The sequence below is a fragment of the Saccopteryx leptura genome, chromosome 2 (assembly GCF_036850995.1).
Source record: "Saccopteryx leptura isolate mSacLep1 chromosome 2, mSacLep1_pri_phased_curated, whole genome shotgun sequence".
Taxonomy (NCBI): Eukaryota; Metazoa; Chordata; class Mammalia; order Chiroptera; family Emballonuridae; genus Saccopteryx; species Saccopteryx leptura.
This window is the reverse complement of record NC_089504.1, coordinates 364,345,474-364,365,148: the sequence shown is the minus strand read 5'-3', so window position 1 is coordinate 364,365,148 and position 19,675 is coordinate 364,345,474. Positions and strand designations below refer to the sequence as shown.

The window sequence follows — 19,675 nt, the reverse complement described above, 5'->3', positions numbered from 1 at the left end:
CCCAACCCCGCGGGCGTCGGGCTGTGGGGGCGGGACTGCCTGTCACTGCAAGGAGCCTCCCGGTCTTCGCTGCCCTGAGAAGTGCGCAAGGGACGCGGCGCGGGACAGTGACGTCACGGAGCGGCGCAGTCACGTCACGGTCCTGCCAAGCCCTCAGGCGTCGGGCTGGGGGGGGTGGGGCGGGACCTCCCGGGTCTGGCGGGGTCTGCAGTGCGCGGCGCGGGCATGTTCCGGCTCCTGAGCCCCAGCCTGGGTCGGCTTCTGCGGGCCGCGGGGCGGCGGTGCCGCGTCGCCTCGGCGTCCTCGCTCCCGGGGCCGGCGGGAGGCCAGGCGGCCGGGGTGCAGGTGCCGCCGCCCCGGGGCGCGCCGCAGGGCGGGGGCGCGGGGCTGCTGCCGCTGCTGGCAGGTGAGCGCTGCGGGCCGGGGGCGCGCGGCGGCCGGGGCGGGGTCGGGCCGGGTGGGGGACGCGGGGAGGGGGGCGCGTCCGCCCGGTGACCTCCTGCTCCCCGCAGCGCTCGCGTGGTTCTCGAGGCCCGCGGCCGCAGACGACGGGCCCGCCGAGCCCGCGGCGGACGAGACCGAAGCAGAGATCATCCAGCTGCTGAAGCGAGCCAAGGTGAGGCGCCGGGCCGGGCGGCGCTGTCCCCGGGGCGGCGTTGGGCCCCATCCCGGGAAACCACTGCAGTCTCGGGTGCAGGAGGAAGGGGCAGCACAGGTGTCATTCATTTGAACAGAATGAGCAGAACTGTTGGTCGTTAGCGAATCAGCTAAGCCGCCAGGACTGGCACGGAGGATGCTTCACGTACTGTATGCAACGTCCTGAAAATGCAATTGAGTGCCAGTGATGAGCAGTTTGCGTCCCTTCTTTCTAAACGCTTCCGTTCCGCCACCTTCCTTTCTATTCTCTCTTCTCCTCCCCAGGTTATCTTAGCTCTTCTGTGGGGTTATCACTGCTTTGATGCCAAGGGCGTCCGAGTTTATATTGCCAAGCTGCAGTGTGCCGCCGACACGCCATCTCCACCTTGAGGCTCTCAGACTTAACCTGTCCAAAACGAAACTCTTGATCTTAAATTCCTCCCCGAACACTTTTTCTTCACCATGTTTTCTTTCTATCTACCCAGTTTTTCAGCCTGGAAACCTCATAGCCATCCTTGAACCTTGTGGTACCTTCCCACTGCCTCCCAGTAATACACTTCAGTTCAGCAACAAATCCTGGTGCCACCAAAAAAACCCAAACCAGCCACCTTTTTTTTTTTTTTTTTTTTTTATCAAGGACAGAGAGAAAGTTAGAGATAGGGACAGCCAGGAACGGAGAGATGAGAAGCATCAATTATCAGTTTTTTGTTGCGACACCTTAGTTGTTCATTGATTGCTTTCTTATATGTGTCTTGACCATGGGCCTTCAGCAGACCGTAATCCTTTGCTCAATCCAGCGACCTTAGGTCCAAGCTGGTGAGCTTTAGCTCAAACCAGATGAGCCCTCACTGAAGCTGGCGACTTTGGGGTCTTGAACCTGGGTCCTTCTGTATCCCAGTCGGACGCTCTATCCACTGTGCTACCACCTGGTCAGGCGGCCACCTTTCCTCTTATCTCCCCGGTTTTCACTCTGGCTATATATGGTCACAGCCTACTACCTAGTTGTCTTGCCTACCTTATTCCCCTCCCCCTCAATGTTCCATTCTTCAGACATCAGCCAGAGTGATGAGAAAAAAAATAATAAATCATATCACCTTCTTGCCTTAAAATTAGGAATGACTTCCTAGTGCATTTGATAAAAGTTGAACTCCTGCCCTGGCCAGTTGGCTCAGTGGTAGAGTGTCAGCCTGGCATGCGGGAGTCCTGGGTTCGATTCCTGGCCAGGGCACACAGGAGAAGTGCCCATCTGCTTCTCCACCCCTCCCCTTCTCCTTCCTCTCTGTCTCTCTCCTCCCCTCCTGCAGCCGAGGCTCCATTGGAGCAAAGTTGGCCCGGGCGCTGAGGATGGCTCCATGGCCTCTGCCTCAGGCGCTAGAATGGCTCTGGTTATGGCAGAGAGACGCCCCAGATGGGCAGAGCATCACCCCCTGGTGGGCATGCCGGGTGGATCCCGGTCGGGCGCATGCGGGAGTCTGTCTGACTGCCTCCCCGTTTCCAACTTCGGAAAAATACCAAAAAAAGAAAAAGTTGAATTCCTTGCCATGACCTGCACGACCCCACACAATGACACCACCCTGCCTTGCCCACTCGTTTGACAATAATAATTCTCGTTCCTCATCTTCCTTTCACATGTGTTTCTTTTCATTTCTTGAGTGGTTCTTAACCATTCTCTTCAGCCCGTAGGACCTTTGCTCATTCCTTCCTCGTTCTTTACAGGTGCCTTAGCACTGCCTCCCAGTACACAGACGGTCCAGTTACAGTCCAGTCTGGTCATTTCCCCCCACAATTCCTTATTTGGTTGACTCAAAGCTCATCCTTTCTGCTTCAGTGTAGCTGTCACTTCCTGGAAAAGCTGCTTTGTCTCTCATTTAGAGGACACCCTTGTTGTTCCTCTCCCTCACTTTTTTCATAGCTCTCCTCATCAGTTATAATGAAGCTAACGAGTTGTACAGGGTCCCTTCCAGCCTGCAGGAAGAGGGAGAGGATGTCGGGCAGGAAGCTCTCTTATCAAATATGATGTGAAAGTTGCTCACATTCCTGCTGTCGGCAGCCGTTGGCCAAAACTCTCTCCTGTAACCACACGCAGGCTGCAAGGGAGGCTGACCTCCCTGTCGGCATTGTAGAGCGGGTGCCTGGTGCGCAGTGGGAAGTCAGTCAACATTCGATGAATGGGCCACTGGGTTCTGTGTATGGGGGGCCTGGCCACATTCTCTTCTCTGTGGGAGCACATGCATCTGCTGTCTTCACGTTCCATTTTTTTTTACATCTTTCTCTCTTCAGTTGAGCATCATGAAAGATGAGCCAGAAGAGGCCGAGGTAATTTTGCACGACGCACTTCGTCTTGCCTACCAGAGTGACAACAAGAAGGCCATCACTTACACTTATGACTTGGTAACGCCTCTCACTAATCTGAGCCACTAATGAAGGGTGGGGCAGAAGAGGGGTGTTAGCTCTCCTGATATATAGTCCTGACCTTCAGGAATAGGAAGCTTTTGGTTTTTGTTTTTACTAAGTTTTCTTTTTGGTTCAGTTTTTATTACACTTGGGGTGTCACTTATCCGAAGTTTCAATGCCAGACCAAAAAGAAACAAATGACATTTGTTTCTTCAGGGGTGAGTGGATTTATATTTGGTTTGACCTCCACAAAGCAGATGCAGGTATTTATTTCTCGTACTGTTGCTGTCCTTTGCTTCTAGCAGATTAGTGACATACTTTTTTCTCTGAACAATGTTTTTATTTAGAGGGAGAATGCAAAAAGGAGCTTTTAGCATAAAGATTTTGAAATAAGTAGGAACACAGTGCTGTGAACTGAAAAAACAACTTGTAATTTGCTTTCAGATGGCCAACTTAGCATACATACGGGGTCAGCTTGAAAATGTAAGTAAGTAAATCACGTGGTGATGTCTTGAGTTTGTGAAGGACTGGTAAGGGTACAGGCTAAGCCACTGTAACAAAGAAACTCTGTAAGATAGGGTGACTCGTACAAGAAGGAGGTGTATTTCTCTTGAACGAGTTGGCGCAGAGACAGACAGACAAACACCGGAGAGGCCTGTGGACTTCTGTTCCGGAAAGTGGCCCGGAGGCCAGGCCAGGCTCCTTAGACCCTCACATGGTAGATGAGCTGGCTCACCTCCAGCTTGCAGGAAGGAAGGACAGAGGGATGGAAAGCCGGCAGCTTCCTTATACAGTATGAATTAAAAACTTTGCATGCCTTCTGCCGGCATCTTTCGGCCAAAACTTGATCATGTGACCACCTCTAGCTGCAGAGGAGGCTGACCTCTTAAAAATTGAGATTTTGTAACTAAAAGGTGGAGAGGGGAATTGAATATTAGGGAATAGTTTGCAGCCTCTGCCACAGTGAGTTTGGATGAGAAGTTAATTCCTGAAGTTTCAACTCAGAACAGAATAGTTTTTAGAAGGTGCTCAGAGGATGTGGGGGTGCAGGTATTTTGGTCTGTTTTCCCATCACCAGGATACTTTTCCGTGGGTGCGTGTGAATGTGTATCTGTTATGTTTTATAAGGAACGATGTATCAGACTAGTACTTAAGATGGGGCCCAAGTAAAAGAAAACTCTTGTCCTTATGCTTTTAGGCAGAAAGCCTTTTTAAGGCAACAATGACTAACCTTCTTGGAGAAGGCATGCTACAGGTAAGGACCATTGCTCAGGGTTGGGCCCCAGCTGACACAGGTTTCCAAACAGGCTTTCTGAAAACACCCAACACGTGCTTTGGCCAAAAATAAATAAGAATAAAGGTGGCTTTACCCCCCAGGGCACGTGTAAAGACTGCTGGTCTCTCACTCACAGCACAGCGGCCAGGGGCTCACCGCTCACTGATTCCTGCCAGTCAGTCTAGAGGCTAATCTGAAATGTCCCACAAGGAAGATTCACTCGTATGTATTTCCTTCAGTTTTCTTTTTCCCAACAGGAAGACAATGCGATAATTGAAATCTCTCTGAAGTTGGCTAGTATCTATGCTGCTCAGAATAGGTAAGCACAGTCTGAACCTAGGTGTGGCGGCAGACAGGGAACGGGACTGTGGGTAGAAAACTCGGATCCTGCGATGTGCTGTGTGATTTTCACTTACCTACTGAATCATCGGGTCTCCAGAACACTGGGTGCCACATCCAGAGTGTTCCTTCCCTCATCTTGGAAACCACTAGGCTTTCCCAGACAGGCCCCTGCCTTTTCTGTGAGTGTGCTGGGCGGGGCAGACAGCCCTCAGCCCTGGCCGCACACTGCTCTCAAGGTCATCACGGGAAGATCGAGCTGGAACTTGAGCTTAGCTCTTCCTAGCAGAGGAGGGAGCGGCGTAAGAGCAGCTCGGGATAGGAAAGTTTGAAGAAGCCATCGTGCTGATACAAGCGTCCCGAGACCAGGACCTTAGGGACAAGGTTAGGTGAGGCGGGCGTTGCTACGGGGACGTCTCAGTGGAGAGGGGGGCAGTGTGGTGACAGCCTGCCGAGGCGATCGGGTAGGGAGGGTTTAGGGAGGTGCAATGTCTAGGATTAGAGGAGAGACTTTGCGTAAGCAGGACAGGAAACAGGTGCTGACTGTCAAGTATTAGATGAGTCTCAGGTCTTGTATAAGGTGTGCCGGCCACACAGGAAAGGCGTCAGAAAACAACGTGGACGCGTGCCCAAGGTCAGGGACTGATGGAAACTGCTGGTTGTCAGTCACTGAAACTGGCTGCGTTCCTAACTCCTTATGTCTCACCTTACATTAAATGACTAGAAAGAAAAATATAACTTTTGAAAAAAGGCATATTGACGTCCCTCAGAGACTTGAAACAAGATTTCTCTCCCATCTTACACTTCCTCCGTGGATAATATTCACACCCCATCCGGGAAGAATGAGGACAAACGAGGAGCGTGTGGAAGGGGAAAGCCTAGTGGTGACCCTTGCTTTCCAGGCCGGAGTTTGCTCTTGCTGGCTACGAGTTCTGCGTCTCCACGCTGGAGGGAAGGATTGAGAGGGAGAAGGGAGTGTCAGAAGACATCCTGTCAGGTAGGGGGGTCTGACTGCTTTCTGGACATTGATTGCCACAAAGGGCGTCACTGTTCATCTGTGGTCAAGGGAACTGGGTGTCGGGGGGTGTCATCCATTTGGGAAATTAAGTGGCTGTTTTTAAGCTCTCAGCAGAAGATTTGGAATAAGATATTTTGGTTAAATGACTTGACCACTGGTGTTTTGTGTGGTTTTTTTAGCCCTTTGGTGGCCTGTCTATAATTTTATCTGTGTACTTTATTGTATATAAGCTCTGGTCCCTGGCTGGGTTGCTCAGCTGGTTAGAGCACCCTCCGGATTCACCAAGGTTGCAGGTCCCATCTCCAGGGACACAGGAATCAACCAGCGATTGTGTAAATAGGGGAACCACATCGCTGTGTCCTCCTCCCTTCCACCCTCCTTCCCTTGTATGTACTTCACCAGTAAGTTATATTGGACCCACCATCCAAATAACTCCATCCCAGACCACATCTTCCCTCCAGTCCTGCTGCTTCGGTCCAGGCCACCCTGGTCTCTTGCCTGGACATGTGTAAGCCGCCCAGGGGCTGTCCTGCTCCCTGCACTCTCTCTCAGTCTGCGGGTCGTGCAGCAGGCAAAGTGGTCTTTTAGGATTAGGACTTCAGTGCCGGGGCAACCCCTTCAGAATAAACTCACACTGTGTGGACCTCGGGGGTCCTGCGTGATCTGACCCCAACTGCTGTTCCCGTGTCACCTGCTGCTCTCCCCTGCAAATCACTTCCACCCCACAGGTCCTTTTCTTGCCGTGCTTGTACATTCCAAGCGCACTGCCATTTGCGAGACAGCAAGACAGACTGACAGGAAGAGAGATGAGAAGCTTCAACTTGTAGTTGTGTCTCTAGTTCATTGATTGCTTCTCACATGTGCCTTGACTGGGGGGCTAGAGCAGAGCGAGTGACCCCCTTGCTCAAGCTAGTGACCTTGGATTTCTTTGTTTCTCTTAGGATGAAGGTAGTTTTTTTCTAGAAGTCCACAGGTAGATTTATCCTTATTTCTCATTGGCTGGAATTGGGTGACATGGCATTTCAGCGAGAAATGGGATAACTATGATTGGCTAAAACTGATCAGGGTCCATTCCTAACAATGGGTGGGAATCCCCCCTGCTTGAACGGGGTGGGTCCTGGGACAGACTGCAGCTGAGCTAGCAAGGGAAGTCACTCACTGCACTGTCCGCGACCCTGAGTTCCCGTCCAGGAACACAGTGAGGAACATGATGTTGATGTCGTTCTTGCCTATAGACGGGTTCACACGGATGTGGCAGCTACTTTATTACATTTGGTTCCAAGTGGATACATGACTCTTTGTTCTTCAGTTGATATTCATACTGTGTCCTGATGTGTAATTAGGCATTTGGGAAATTATAATTGTTTCCATTTAGATATACTTCTGTGTCCCTAATCCTCCCCCTACCCCCATTCAATTTAGTTCACTGGCTGTAATCGCAAAGCAACATTGAATCACAGTGGTAATGGACAACTTTGTCTTGTACTGAATTTGGTGCCAACTGTGTAAATGGATTTATTATATATCTAGAGCAAGCCAGGCTTGCTAGTAATGGTTAATTGTTCAGTATACTGCTGGATTAATCTTGAATGCTGAGATTTTTAGAACTTTTGCATTTATTTTCTTATGTGACATCCATGGTTTATTTTTTATGCTTGTCATCAGAGGGTTGTCTGAATGTGATAAAATGAATTGGGATGCTTTCTATATTTTCTGTTCTGGAATATGTATGGGGTCTTCCATAGGAGTGATCTCTTCAGAGTTGTGGGATCTCTGACGCCACATGGGCCAGATCTCCTTTAGAATTGATTCTCAGGCTATTCCCCTTTCTCACTCATCCTTAAGTTTCTCCCATTTTCTCAACTTGATTTCAGTACCTAGGACAGTGCCAGGTGCTGCAAGGGAATTGAGTGGGAGAAAAGACCTGTTTTCCTAGAAGAAACTTCCTTATGGAATTATATTTTGAACGCATAAGTTACAGTATTCTCTGTGTACCTGAGAACATACTCCTTTTCTAGTTTTTAACTTTATGGAGTTTTCTTTTTAAGAGATTTCCCCCATTGAGTCCTTCCTCCTTTCTGTGAACTAAAAGTTTACTTTATATTTTAAATAATTAAAGCATTTCTGGAAAGTTGAAGTATTTTTTGGTGGTCTATTTAGTTTCATGAGTGCTTGAAGTCTGGCACCTGAGTTGGAATTCTGCCTGTTCCACTTGGTGTGACTGTAAACAAGCTACTTAACTTTTCTGTTTCCTTGTCAATAAAGTAATAGTAGAACCTCCCTTATGGAGTTATATGGGAGTTAAGTGCTCTAGGGCTGGGACTAATACACTCACTAGTACTAGTAAGAATTTGCTGCAGTGTGATCTAGTAACGTAACTTATTAAGCGGGTTACCTTCTCTGTTTACTCTTCTCAGTTTGTGGAAGGTCAGCCTGGCTGTGCAACTTCTCCTTCGCAGTTTTGTTGATCTTTTCAAAAAGAGGCAACTTGGAGTTTCATTTTCTCTTACTTTTCTAGTTCCTTAATTCCACTCTGATTTCTGTTACATCTCCTTGGGTTTATGTTGCCCTTTTTCTGGTTCATTAGGTGGGAATCGGTTACTGAGTTCCAATCTTTGTAACACAGGCATTTTCAACTGTAAAGTTCCCCCTTGCTTCAGTGGCGTCACATGAATTGATTTTTTTTTTTAAATTTCTAAAAGTATTTTCTAGTTTTTCTTGTCATTTTTTTTTTATTCTTAGGCTATTTTGGAGTATGTTGATTAATTTCCATACAATTGGAAATTACTCAATTTTTTATCTGTTGGTTCTAAGTTCATTGTGTTGTGATCAGAGATCATGCTTTGTAGAATTTCAGCATATGGTTTTTCCTGGAGAATATTGCGTGTGCATTTGAGAAGTGCATTCCCTTGTCAGTGGGTAGGGTGTTCTATACGTCTTTTATGTCTAGTTGGCTTACAGTTTTGCCCAAGTCTTCTTGCTGATTTTTAGTTCTAGACAAAATTTTTGTGATTATTTTCCTCTATACATATATCTATGCTACTGATACATATCTTCATTATCCTTTCATCAGGAAAAAATGATTTTTGTCCTATTTGTCTCAAATTTTAATTTTACATTGTTGACCATCTTTTTTAACTTTCTCTGAGTCATTTTATTTTTTGTATCTTTCGTGGAAGGCTATGATTGGACTTTTTTTTTTTTAACCTAATCTGGTCCTGGCCAGTTAGCTCAGTTGGTTAATGCATTGTCTTAAAACACTAGAGTTGTGGGTTCAATCCCTAGTCAGGGCCCATGTGGCAAGCAACTGGTGAATGCACAACGAGGGTCTCTCTCTCTCTCTCTCTCTCTCTCTCTCTCTGTTAGACATCTTGTGATAATCTTTTTTTTTTTAATTTTTTTTAAGAGAGAGTCAGAGAGAGGGACAGATAGGGACAGGCAAGAACAAAGACAGATGAGAAGCATCAGTCATTAGTTTTTTGTTGTGACACCTTAGTTGTTCATTGATTGCTTTCTCATATGTGCCTTGACTGTGGGCCTTCAGCAGACCGAGTAACCCCTTGCTCGAGCTAGTGACCTTGGGTCCAAGCTGGTGAGCTTTGCTCAAACCAGATGAGCCCGCACTCAAGCTGACCTCGGGGTCTCGAACCTAGTTCCTTTCGCATTCCAGTTCGATGCTCTATCCACTGCGCCACCGCCCGGTCAGGCTTTTTTTTTTTTTTTTAAAGTATGCAGAGTCAGACCCCACTTGAAGGGTTCTACATTTTTAAAAAAATTTTATTTATTGATTTTTAGAGGAAGGAGAGGGGTGAGAGAGAAGGGAGAAGGAGCAGGAAGGATCAACTCCCATATATGCCTTGACTGGGCAAGCCCAGGGTTTTGAACCAGTGACCTCAATATTCCAGGCCACTGTCACCATGGGTCAGACTCTGTGATAATCTTTTTTCTTTTTTTTTTTACAGAGACAGAGAGAGGGATAGACAGGGACAGACAGGAACGGAGAGATGAGAAGCATCAATCATTAGTTTTTCGTTGCATGTTGCAACACCTTAATTGTTCATTGATTGCTTTCTCATACGTGCCTTGACCGCAGGCCTTCAGCAGACCGAGTAACCCCTTGCTTGAGCCAGCGACCTTGGGCTCAAGCTGGTGAGCTTTTGCTCAAACCAGAAGAGCCCTCGCTCAAGCTGGTGACCTCGGGGTCTTGAACCTGGGTCCTCTGCATCCCAGTCCAACGCTCTATCCACTGCGCCACCGCCTAGTCAGGCTCTTGCGATAATCTTGAAACCTATTTATATTAGTATTGAAAGTGGTCTTTGGCCTGACGTGTGATGGCACAGTAGAGAAAGCACTGACCTGGAACACTGAAGCACTGGTTTGAAACCCCAGGCTTGCCCAGTCAAAGCACATATGAGAAGCAACTGTTATGAATTGATAATTCCCACTCCTACCCCACCCCCCTCTCTCTTTCCTCTAAAATCAATATATAAAATCTTTTTTTAAAAGTGATATTTGGGCCTGACCAGGTGGTGACGCAGTGGATAGAGCATCGGACTGGGATACAGAGGACCCAGGTTCGAGATCCTGGGTTGCCAGCTTAAGTGCAGTCTCATCTGGTTTGAGCAAAAGCTCACCAGCTTGGACCCAAGGTCGCTGGCTCGAGCAAGGGGTTACTTGGTCTGCTGAAGGCCCACGGGCAAGGCACATATGAGAAAGCAATCAATGAACAACTAAGGTCTCGCAACGAAAAACTGATGATGATTGATGCTTCTCATCTCTCCGTTCCTGTCTGTCTATCCCTGTCTATCCCTCTCTCTGACTTTCTCTTTCCCTGTAAAAAAATAAATAAAATAATAATAATAATAAAATTGCTTAAAAAAAAAAGTGATATTTGGTCTAAATTTAGCATTTTAAAAGATACTTCCTAGTCTGACCAGGTGGTGGCTTAGTGGATAGACCTTTGGCCTGGGACGCTGAAGTCTCAGGTACAAACCCTGAGGACACCAGCTTGAGTGTAGGATCATAGACATGACCCCATGATTGCTGGCCTGAAGCCCAAGGTCGCTGGCTTGAGCAAGGGGTCACTCACTTTGCTGTAGCCCCCTGGTCAAGGCACATCAGAGAAAGCAATCAATGAACAACTAAGGAGCTGCAATGAAGAATTGATGCTTCTCATCTTTCTCCCTTCCTGTCTGTCTGTCCCTATCTGTGTCTCTCTCTCTCTCTCCAACTCTAAAAAAAACCCACTATCCAGTAAATTGGTAATTATCCAAAAATGGGCCCTGGTCAGTTGGCGCCTGGTGTGTGGAAGTCTCAGGTTCAATTCCCAGCCAGGCACACAGGAGACGTGCCCACCTGCTTTTCCACCCCTCCCCCTCTCCTTCCTCTCTGTCTCTCTCTTCCCCTCCCGCAGCCAACGTTCCATTGGAGCAAGGTTTGCCCGGGCGCTGAGGATGGCTCTGTGGCCTCTGCCTCAAGTTCTAGAATGGCTCTGGTTGCAACAGAGCAACGCCCCAGATGGGCAGAGCATCGCCCTGTGGTGGGCGTGCCAGGTGGATCCTGGTCGGGCGCATGCGGGAGTCTGTCTCTTTGCCTCCTTGCTTCTCACTTCAGAAAAATACAAACAAAACAAAACAAAAGACAAAAATGAAGTACTCCATGCCTGTGTGCGTGAAGGAATACGTGCACAGAGAGTATGTTGGGACAGGGTGCTGTTTGATGGAGGGGCCGGGAAAGGCCGAGTTGGTAAGAAACCTGAAGCATGGAAGGGCACACACCAGGTGGCAGCCCGAGGGAAGAATGTTACAGGCAGAGGAGGAACAAGGGCAAGGCTCTGGGGCAGAGCACGCCTGACGTGTAAGTAACCTTTTTAGTTCACAGTGTGGGGTTGTCTCAAACTCTCCCAGGTGAAGCCTCCTTCCTGCTGTCCGCCGATTCTCATGTATGATGAGAACGCCTCTTCCCTGGGTGCTGTGCTCCTGCATGTTCTCCAGTTCTGTGACACTGGATGGTTCCCCCGACATTGTGTGGTCACTTCTAGAACGTGTCTAAGAGACGCTGTATCATTGCAGCCTTTATAATTATTCTCCAAAAACTGGTTTTTAAATTTGGATTGTGATTTTCCATTTCAGGATTCTAATTGTACCTTAAAACTTTTTCATTGGCCCTAGACTTTTCTTTAACTCATCCCACTTTGAGTTTTATCTTCACATGTATCTGCTAAGTATGAGTTTCAAACTAAAAATGTCCCACATTTTCATCAATGTGTGGACTCAGTGAAAAGGGGGAAAGTTTGTTTAACTAGATGTTGCGGTACACACGTGCTGGCATTAGAACCAGTGTAGATGTTAATCTACCTAAATTGTCACTAAGTGACGTGAGACACTCTTATCTGTGGGTCTTGGTAAGAAGGAGGAATGATGAGGGTATGCTGACCAACTCTGACGGCCTTGCTACACCGTCCTGGACGTGTCCCAGCAATGCTCTCGCTTCCTTCGTAGTGGACGAGAAGGCCAACACCCGCCTGCTGCTTGGCATGTGCTTGGATGCCTACGCCCGCTTCCTGCTGCTCTCCGAGCACCCGTCGCAGGCCCAAGCGCTGTATGAGAGAGCCCTGCGTATTTCTGAAGAAATCCTAGGAGAGAGACACCCACAGGTGAGAGCGGACAGGTTTCAGAACTAATGGGCTCGGAGGCCACACTCGCGGAGAACCATCGGCCGATGGTCCTCGGTGCGCCCTCCTCATGCCTCCCACCGCTTGTGTCAGGAGGACTGGAGACTGCCGGTCAGTTCCTGGGTCTGCCCGGAGCACTCCGAGTGCTGGCCGCTGTGCACAGCAGAGCAGCCTTGCTCAAAGGCGGGCCTGGCCAGTACCGCGTGTTCCTGGGCCTCCAGAGTCCACACACAGCACAGCGTGTCCGAATGTTGGCTCTAATGTGGGAGTGTAACAGCTGGGGGTCCCCGCCTCCCTTGCCGCACAGATACGATGACAGGGAAAGAAGGCAGGAGGGACCACGTTAAAAAAACAAACAAAACCCAGACAGAATAAAGCACAGTGTGCAAAGCAGAATTTCTGTTAGAACACTGAACACACTGATTTGAAATCATCTTTATCTCTCCTTGATCAAAGGAAGTTTGTAGAGATAACAAGTAGATCTGTGAAGGCTTGCTACTGCCAACAAAGGACACAACATTTTTTTGCTTACTTTATTGCTTTTAGAGGGAGAGAGAGAGACAGGAACATCAATCTGTTCCTGGCTGTCCCCTGACTGGGGACCAAACTGGCAACCTCTGTGCTTCAGGACAATGCTCTAACCAGTTGAGCACAAAAATTGTAACTGGACTGAACGTGTCCCCAGGTTGGGGCGGATGGGCAGTTATACGGCTGTGAATGACCTTCAGGAAGGAGACTTGTTAGTCCCCTTAATGGAATATCCTTGAGGAATAAGACAAACTGAATTCAGATCACCAAGTTCTATAACTGGGGGCTGAACGCGTGGGACCTGCCTCCTTTAGTACCCTTCCTGGGAGTCTCCCTAAACATGGGGGACGTCTTTCTTCTTGGGGAGTCCAGGGTCACCAGTAGGAATGACCTTATTCTAAGACACGTCTCCAGGGGCTGGCTACTTAAGATTGCTGAACCTTAAGTGGGATGGTATAGCTTTTTTTTTCCTGTTTTTTGTTTGTTTCTAATATGATGAGTTAAATAACATTCATCCTGTTCCCTCCTTTCTGGATGTGCGTCACTGTCCAGAGAGTTGAACCGAAGCTGCTGGTCGCAGTGTGAGCGGCAAAGGCACAGGTTCAAGGCGGGTGGCGCGCTCTGCAGGGCGAGGGGAGGTGAAACCCAGTGCAGATTCAGTCCGTGACTCCAGCTGCACGTGAAAGCGGCCTCCTTTCTCTCACAGACCATCGTGCTGCTGAGCGACCTGGCCACCACCCTGGACGCGCAGGGCCGCTTTGAGGAGGCCTGTGTGCACGTGCAGAGGGCGTCGGACCTGGCCCGGCAGACGGAGCACCCGGAGCTGCACATGGTACTCAGTAACCTGGCCGCGGTCCTGACGCACAGAGGTAGGGGGCGCCGGCGTGCACGCCTGTCGGGTGGGCAGTCCTGACGCACAGAGGTAGGGGGCGCCGGCGTGCACGCCTGTCGGGTGGGCGGTCCTGACGCACAGAGGTAGGGGGCGCCGGCGTGCACGCCTGTCGGGTGGGCGGTCCTGACGCACAGAGGTAGGGGGCGCCGGCGTGCACGCCTGTCGGGTGGGCGGTCCTGACGCACAGAGGTAGGGGGCGCCGGCGTGCACGCCTGTCGGGTGGGCGGTCCTGACGCACAGAGGTAGGGGGCGCCGGCGTGCACGCCTGTCGGGTGGGCGGTCCTGACGCACAGAGGTAGGGGGCGCCGGCGTGCACGCCTGTCGGGTGGGCGGGCAGCGAGGCAGGCCCAGGTGCCGGCGGGCCAGCCTGGGTCTGGCTGCGAGTTACATACCCCCTCACGGAACTGCTGAGCCACGTCAGCACGGGAAAGCCTGGCAGTGAGGTGGCTCCTTTCTGTAGCGTATCCCGGGGTCCCTCGCGTCCTCGCAAAGTGGTGCGTCCAAACGGCGGCCACCACACTGTGCCGTGTTCCTCATGACCTCGCCTGGAAGGGCAAGGTCCTCCCTCTCCTTCAGGAGGTCTGTGGCCGATGGAGCCAGGCCCCCCGGCTGTGCTCCCCGGGTCCGAGCTCCCCACACCGGTGCCGGTGCGCCCCCTCTGCAGACCCGGCCCGCCAGATGGGGGGAGTGAGGTGGGCCCTTCCCGAGCACAGGGTGAGGCCTGTGTCCCCAGCAGCACTTTCTCCCTGAGGACCTCCATCTATCTCTCCTTCCCCCCTCTCTCTCCGGCTGCTTCAGAGCGATACACACAAGCGAGGGAGGTCTACCAGGAGGCTCTGCAGCAGGCAAAGCGGAAGCAGGACGAGGCCTCGGCCCAGCACATCCGGGAGGAGCTGGCCGAGCTGGCCAGGAGAAGCGGCCTCTGACCTGGCGCTGCCGCCCTCCCCCAGGAAGCCGAGAACGCCAGCCAGCTGCCGCGCCTAGGTCAGTGGTGTTCCGTGGGTGCGCTGCGGCGAGGCTCTGGAACACGTGCAGCACCGGCCTCTTTCCCTGACTGCCAAGTAAAAAAGTGCCAGCGCAGTAGCCGTCCGGTGGGAGGGAAGCAAGTACCTATTTTTTTGTCCGATTGGCAAGAGGAGGTGTGTCGGTGTGTCGGTGTGCTGCCTGCAGCACTGAGGAACGGTGACGTGTGTCCTGAGACGAAAGCGGTCGTAAACCACTGGCTGAGTCCTCGGTTCTGACACTTGGGCTTATGCAGCAAAGCCTCAGTGAGGGACACGTCCACACTGCCACTCCTGCCTTCTAAAGGAAAGAGCCTCAGCCCCGATGGCTTAGACCTCCAAGGACGCTGCTGTCGGCTGTAGCGAGGCCATCCGTGCTGGTCCCAAGGTGGCCGCTTTCCTCTGAGTGGCTGAGTGTCACACGGGCATCTCTGCCCTCGGGCTTGGCCCGTGGGTCTGTTACCCTCGTTTATTTTACCATCGTTTGGCAGACCAGAGCTACCTGCCTCGTGGCAGACGTGTTATGGTGAGTCATTTTTCTTACCTATTTCATGAGACCCAGTGTGGGACTAAATCCATGAGGAGGAAACATTGTATCCTGCTGTTGCCACCACTATCCTCAGTGAAGTTTTAAGTAGGATTAGTCACCTAAAAGTATAGCCTCTTACTAGAGTGTAAATAAAAGTGAGCCGTATGTCTGTCTCCATATGTATCCAGTCACATACACTTAGGGAAAGGGGGAAGGGGACGCTGGAGCCTCTGGGGTCAGTGCTGCTGGACACTCCCTTCGCAACCCAGGTAGGTGTCAGAGCAGTCACCTGAGGGGCTCTTTACAGAAACAGTGCCCAGACTGCATGCAGAACCTTGTGACTCGGGGTCACCCCCCCACCCCACCTGGTCATGCTGAGGGACCACAGAGCTGCTGATCTGGGTCCCGGCTGTGGCTTCTCGAATGTGGTCTCAGCACCCTCGTTTGTACAGTAGGGAACAAATGAGAGCCTGGTGGTCAGATGACCTTCAGGGAACAGACTGCTTCAATTTTCCTCGAAGTCTAGAAAAAGGATGGGGTTATGTCCTGATAAACCCATCTGAAGTTTAAAATACTGTTAAGTCAAAAGTGCACATAACACGCCTAACCTACCGGACGCCCTGGCTCAGCCCAGCTGGTTTCTAATGAGCCTATCGCCTTTACGCCGCCGTGGACCACTGCAAACACGCGAATCTGGCTGGGTGTTTGCAGCGCAGCAGTAGTCCGCCAGGAAAGTCGCTCTGCTCAGCCCCACGAAGGAACCCTGGTGGTGTCGGTATGCCTTCGGGGTGGGCTGTGCGTGGGAATGGTAAACTGGTGTTTCTGGTTCCTATTACATACTGGAAGAATCCTTTCATAATAAAGTAGGCTCCACAATATTGCACGTATTCTGTAATCTTGGAGTTTCTCATAAGAAGCAATTTACCAAAGAGTTGTTAAAAATCAAGTGCCAGAAACCCTGAGGTCCAGATCCTCAGAGACAAGACTGAAACTAGAATTTTGTATTTTGCAGACGTAAATTTCTTCCCCCTTTCTGTCTGAGGTTATGTTATTTACCACCCACCTAATTCCTTTAATCAAGTCCTAACTCAGGGAGACAGACTAATGTGAAGCACACGAAGTTTCCATGGCGCCCCTTCTTAATTTATTGATGATTTAAAAAGAAATCATCATCGTCAACTACTACTCACCTACACAGGTTACTGAAAGCTAGGTTTTCACTTCAGGTTTTTAAGGATTTTTGATGCTCCAAAACAACTCAGCTCATGGTCCCAGTGCTGGAAAAACCGTGGAGGTTTTCAGAGACAGTCTCTTCATGTGAGTGCGTATTCAAGTCCATCTGTACTGGTGTAAAACCAGGTGGCAAGGCCAGTGGACTGTGACCACTTACTGATCACATCACTGGAGTGTTCAGGTTTTTAAGAACAGTCACTCAGCATACCAAAATTAAAGCATTATGAAAGTTTCAATTATGAACATGCACTGGAAATTGGACTGTATTAGGAAGACCTTGTAATTTAGTCCTGGGTGCTAAGAAATCGTGTGTGTGAGTACGTACCTGCTGACCACGGAAATCTCAGCCTGCAAAGAGTGTCACCTTGGTTTACAGCTCGCTTCAACAGGAAACTGGTCCCTCTCGGGCTGTGCCTGTCACTCTGTCGTGCTGCGGCGGGCTGCTCCGCAGGTAAGGTGCGTGACAGCTCTGTCCCTGATCACTCAACTGAGAAACAAGCAGGGACTTCACCTCCCACTCGGACAGCGCTGCTCTATGTGGTGGCAGATGAAGTAAACACGGAACTGTGACAAGGACTGAGTGAGGAACTAGCTCCCACTCTGGTCCTCCAGTGGAACCGCAGAAGTGACAAGGTAGGCTCTGATCGACATGTTCTCAAAAACCATTCTGACTTGGAATAGCTCAAGACCCCCAGGGTCATAGAAAAATGCCATCGTGTTCCTCTCTGGGTCAGCCGACAGTGTAAGTCAGTAATGATCTCTCCACCCCCCCATTTCAGCAGAACACTGGTGAGTAGAACATAGTTGCTTTTCATTCATATGACAATGTGTACGATATATATTTATAAGAAAGTGACATCAACTTTCCAGGTAGTAGGAATCTGGTCACTAAACCTGATCTAAAGTTTATTTGAGGGCCTCAAGTACACAAGGGTGGAATAGTAACAGGAGTGAAGGTTTAACTGTAGACAGACATGCGTTTATGGCCTCTCTCTGTCACTTATTTCACTACATGGGCCAAGTACTGGGCCTCATCTAGAAAGCCGGGTCAGACAGCAGCGCTGCAGGTGCTGGGAAGATCTCCAGCAGCACGAAACGCTTCGTTACAAAGAAGGCAGTGGTTATCGTAGACCGGTTTTTAGAGGCTCGAGTACTATTGTTAAAAAGTTTAGGTTTAAAAGTCTTTAAAGTGCTAATTTTTACCATCCTGAGAGACCTCTATTTCTCCCCTGTAATCAGTTGGGCGTTCTCCCAAAATGTTGAGTAGCTATCTGCTACAGAAGGTACTTCCACACTGTGCCTCAGTGGTATGACAAATAGATACAACCGACCCTCCAGTACCATCATCAGTTTCAAGTTCAGTCTGCTGTTCTTTGCTCCTTGAGATTCAGCAGACGGGTCCTGCGGCACACGGGGGAGGGGTGAGTGCAGGGTGTGCTCAGAGCACACCTAGTGGCCGAGGGCTAAGGGCAGGGTCATCTGCCTCAGTGAGTAATCATCAGTGAAGAGAAATTTTTTCCTCTGAGACCTGAGACAGCAAGAGCCTTGAACCACATCTGCTGTCTCTGTGGACAGGTGATCAAATTTATTTCAAAATGGAAGCTGCGCTGTGCTGCGTCAGATGCGGGAGGAGAGAGGGTGCTTGGGGCGTGGTTAGTTACCAGTGTGCGTAACAGTGAGGTATGCTTCAAATAAGGCTATAAAACTTTAAAAACTGAACATACCCATGCAGTCATATTTTTTAAGTGCTAATTAAAAAAAAATTTTAAGCCTGCGCTGGAAATTTACAATATGGCAGAATTTTGTTCCTTCTACCTTCCAACCTTAACATGTTAATGCACAGATTTTATGACTGGGTATGTGTTAAAAATCTAAACATTTCCACAAGGTTTTAAATATCTCCTGGGAACCTGTATGTGGCGGAAGCAAAGGAGAGAAATACAATGCCCGTGACAGCCAGCACTCCATCCCTGGGCTGTGTGAGGTTGCTGAGAAGAAAGGGTTCAAAAGAGAGACAAGAAGATTCTTAAAAATCACCCCCGAGGTTGATGCTGATTTGAACGTAAGTACACCAGATACTACAGCAAGGGGAGACACTGCAAAAAGATCATCTATTTACAGAAGAGTGATTTTAAAGACACGGTTTCTTTACAGATGTAAGAACAAGAATTGTCCACTTTTTAAAAATTCTACAGTTCAGCCTCCGCTATGATTCTGACCCAGAGCCGCCTGCGGTGGAGGCCGCCTCCTCACCGGCCCCTGCGCGTCCATGGTTTCTGCTTCGTGCACAGGCCAGGCTCCTGGAGAGTCTCTGGGCGTAAGTCAGGGAGGCAGGTGTGCGGCCTGCGATGAAAAAAAACCCCCTAGACTGGAGACCCGCCCCCACACTCCGGCCCCACCGAGATGCCTTTGGCGAGCGGCTCAGTCGTCGCTGTCCGACAGCGTCTCGTACTGGGCTGAGAGCAGCGGCGCGGGCTCCCGCTCCCAGATCCGGTTCTGCTGGTGCGGCGCGGCCGGGTTCACGGCGGCTGGGGCGCATGCGATCGGCGTGGGCGGCGTGCTGCTGAGCATCCGCATGGTCAGGGGGTTGTACGGGAACTGGGTGGAGCCTGGTGAGGGAAAAGCACGGGTCCCGTTAGAGGCCCCGCTGCGGCCCCACCAGCGCGCACAGGCTGGAGGAGAACGGGACCGGGTTCAACAGCTTCGCGACACTAAGCACAATAAAGCGACACAGAATGGCCCAGGTTTCACCACTGAGATTGTAGCCAGTGACAATCCAGCAATGAGTCTAGAAAGGACAAGTAACATGAAGAAGCACATGAGGTGAGAGTTGCTGAGCCCAGAAATTAAAGTTTATTTAACGGAGTTTTAGTCATTAAGTCTAAAACTAGGTGTTTCCATCGAATAGTGGTTTCCAACCAGTGGTCCACTGACCGGCGGCTGTGAGACAGTGCCTTAGAGTCCAAGCAGGGCTACGAGACAGCAAGCTCGACCACAGGAGCGGTCACACCGAGCACCTCCTGACTGCTGGAGGTCAGTTCAGGGGCCCAGTGGTTTCAGCAGGTCAGGCAGCAGGAAGCAGCTCACCCTCGATCTCGCGGGGCAGAAACGTACAAGATTTAGGAGGGGGACAAACCTAATGAGAGCACGGCTGCC

At 50.2% G+C, this 19,675-nt stretch overlaps 2 protein-coding genes across 23 annotated transcripts in view; one reads left to right on the top strand and one right to left on the bottom strand.

Moving 5' to 3' along the window:
• Positions 1-84: 84 nt before the first annotated feature.
• TTC19 (tetratricopeptide repeat domain 19) lies at positions 85-16,164 on the top strand. The gene is made up of 10 exons (XM_066364956.1): positions 85-406; positions 513-616; positions 2,917-3,027; positions 3,475-3,513; positions 4,229-4,285; positions 4,564-4,625; positions 5,548-5,642; positions 12,164-12,318; positions 13,571-13,733; positions 14,555-16,164. Exons 1-10 carry the CDS (start codon positions 226-228, stop codon positions 14,680-14,682), a joined length of 1,095 nt encoding a protein of 364 aa, XP_066221053.1. The 5' UTR covers positions 85-225; the 3' UTR covers positions 14,683-16,164.
• A 1,229-nt stretch (positions 16,165-17,393) lies between these two features.
• NCOR1 (nuclear receptor corepressor 1) overlaps positions 17,394-19,675 on the bottom strand; it is a 123,208-nt gene continuing 120,926 nt past the window's right edge. For all 22 annotated transcript variants that reach the window (XM_066364929.1, XM_066364928.1, XM_066364930.1 and 19 more), the window contains one exon: positions 17,394-19,128. In XM_066364929.1, coding sequence (XP_066221026.1) covers positions 18,941-19,128 — 188 coding nt within the window. In that variant the 3' untranslated portion in view covers positions 17,394-18,940. The remainder of the gene's footprint in view (positions 19,129-19,675) is intronic.

What these genes read in the sequence shown, in the direction of transcription:
- TTC19 (XM_066364956.1), top strand. Translation starts at nt 226, where the DNA reads ATGTTCCGGCTCCTGAGCCCCAGCCTGGGTCGGCTTCTGCGGGCCGCG. An exon ending in ATCTATGCTGCTCAGAATAG is followed by an intron (nt 4,626 to 5,547) that starts GTAAGCACAGTC and finishes CTTGCTTTCCAG; the next exon opens with GCCGGAGTTTGCTCTTGCTG. An exon ending in GTCAGAAGACATCCTGTCAG is followed by an intron (nt 5,643 to 12,163) that starts GTAGGGGGGTCT and finishes CTTCCTTCGTAG; the next exon opens with TGGACGAGAAGGCCAACACC.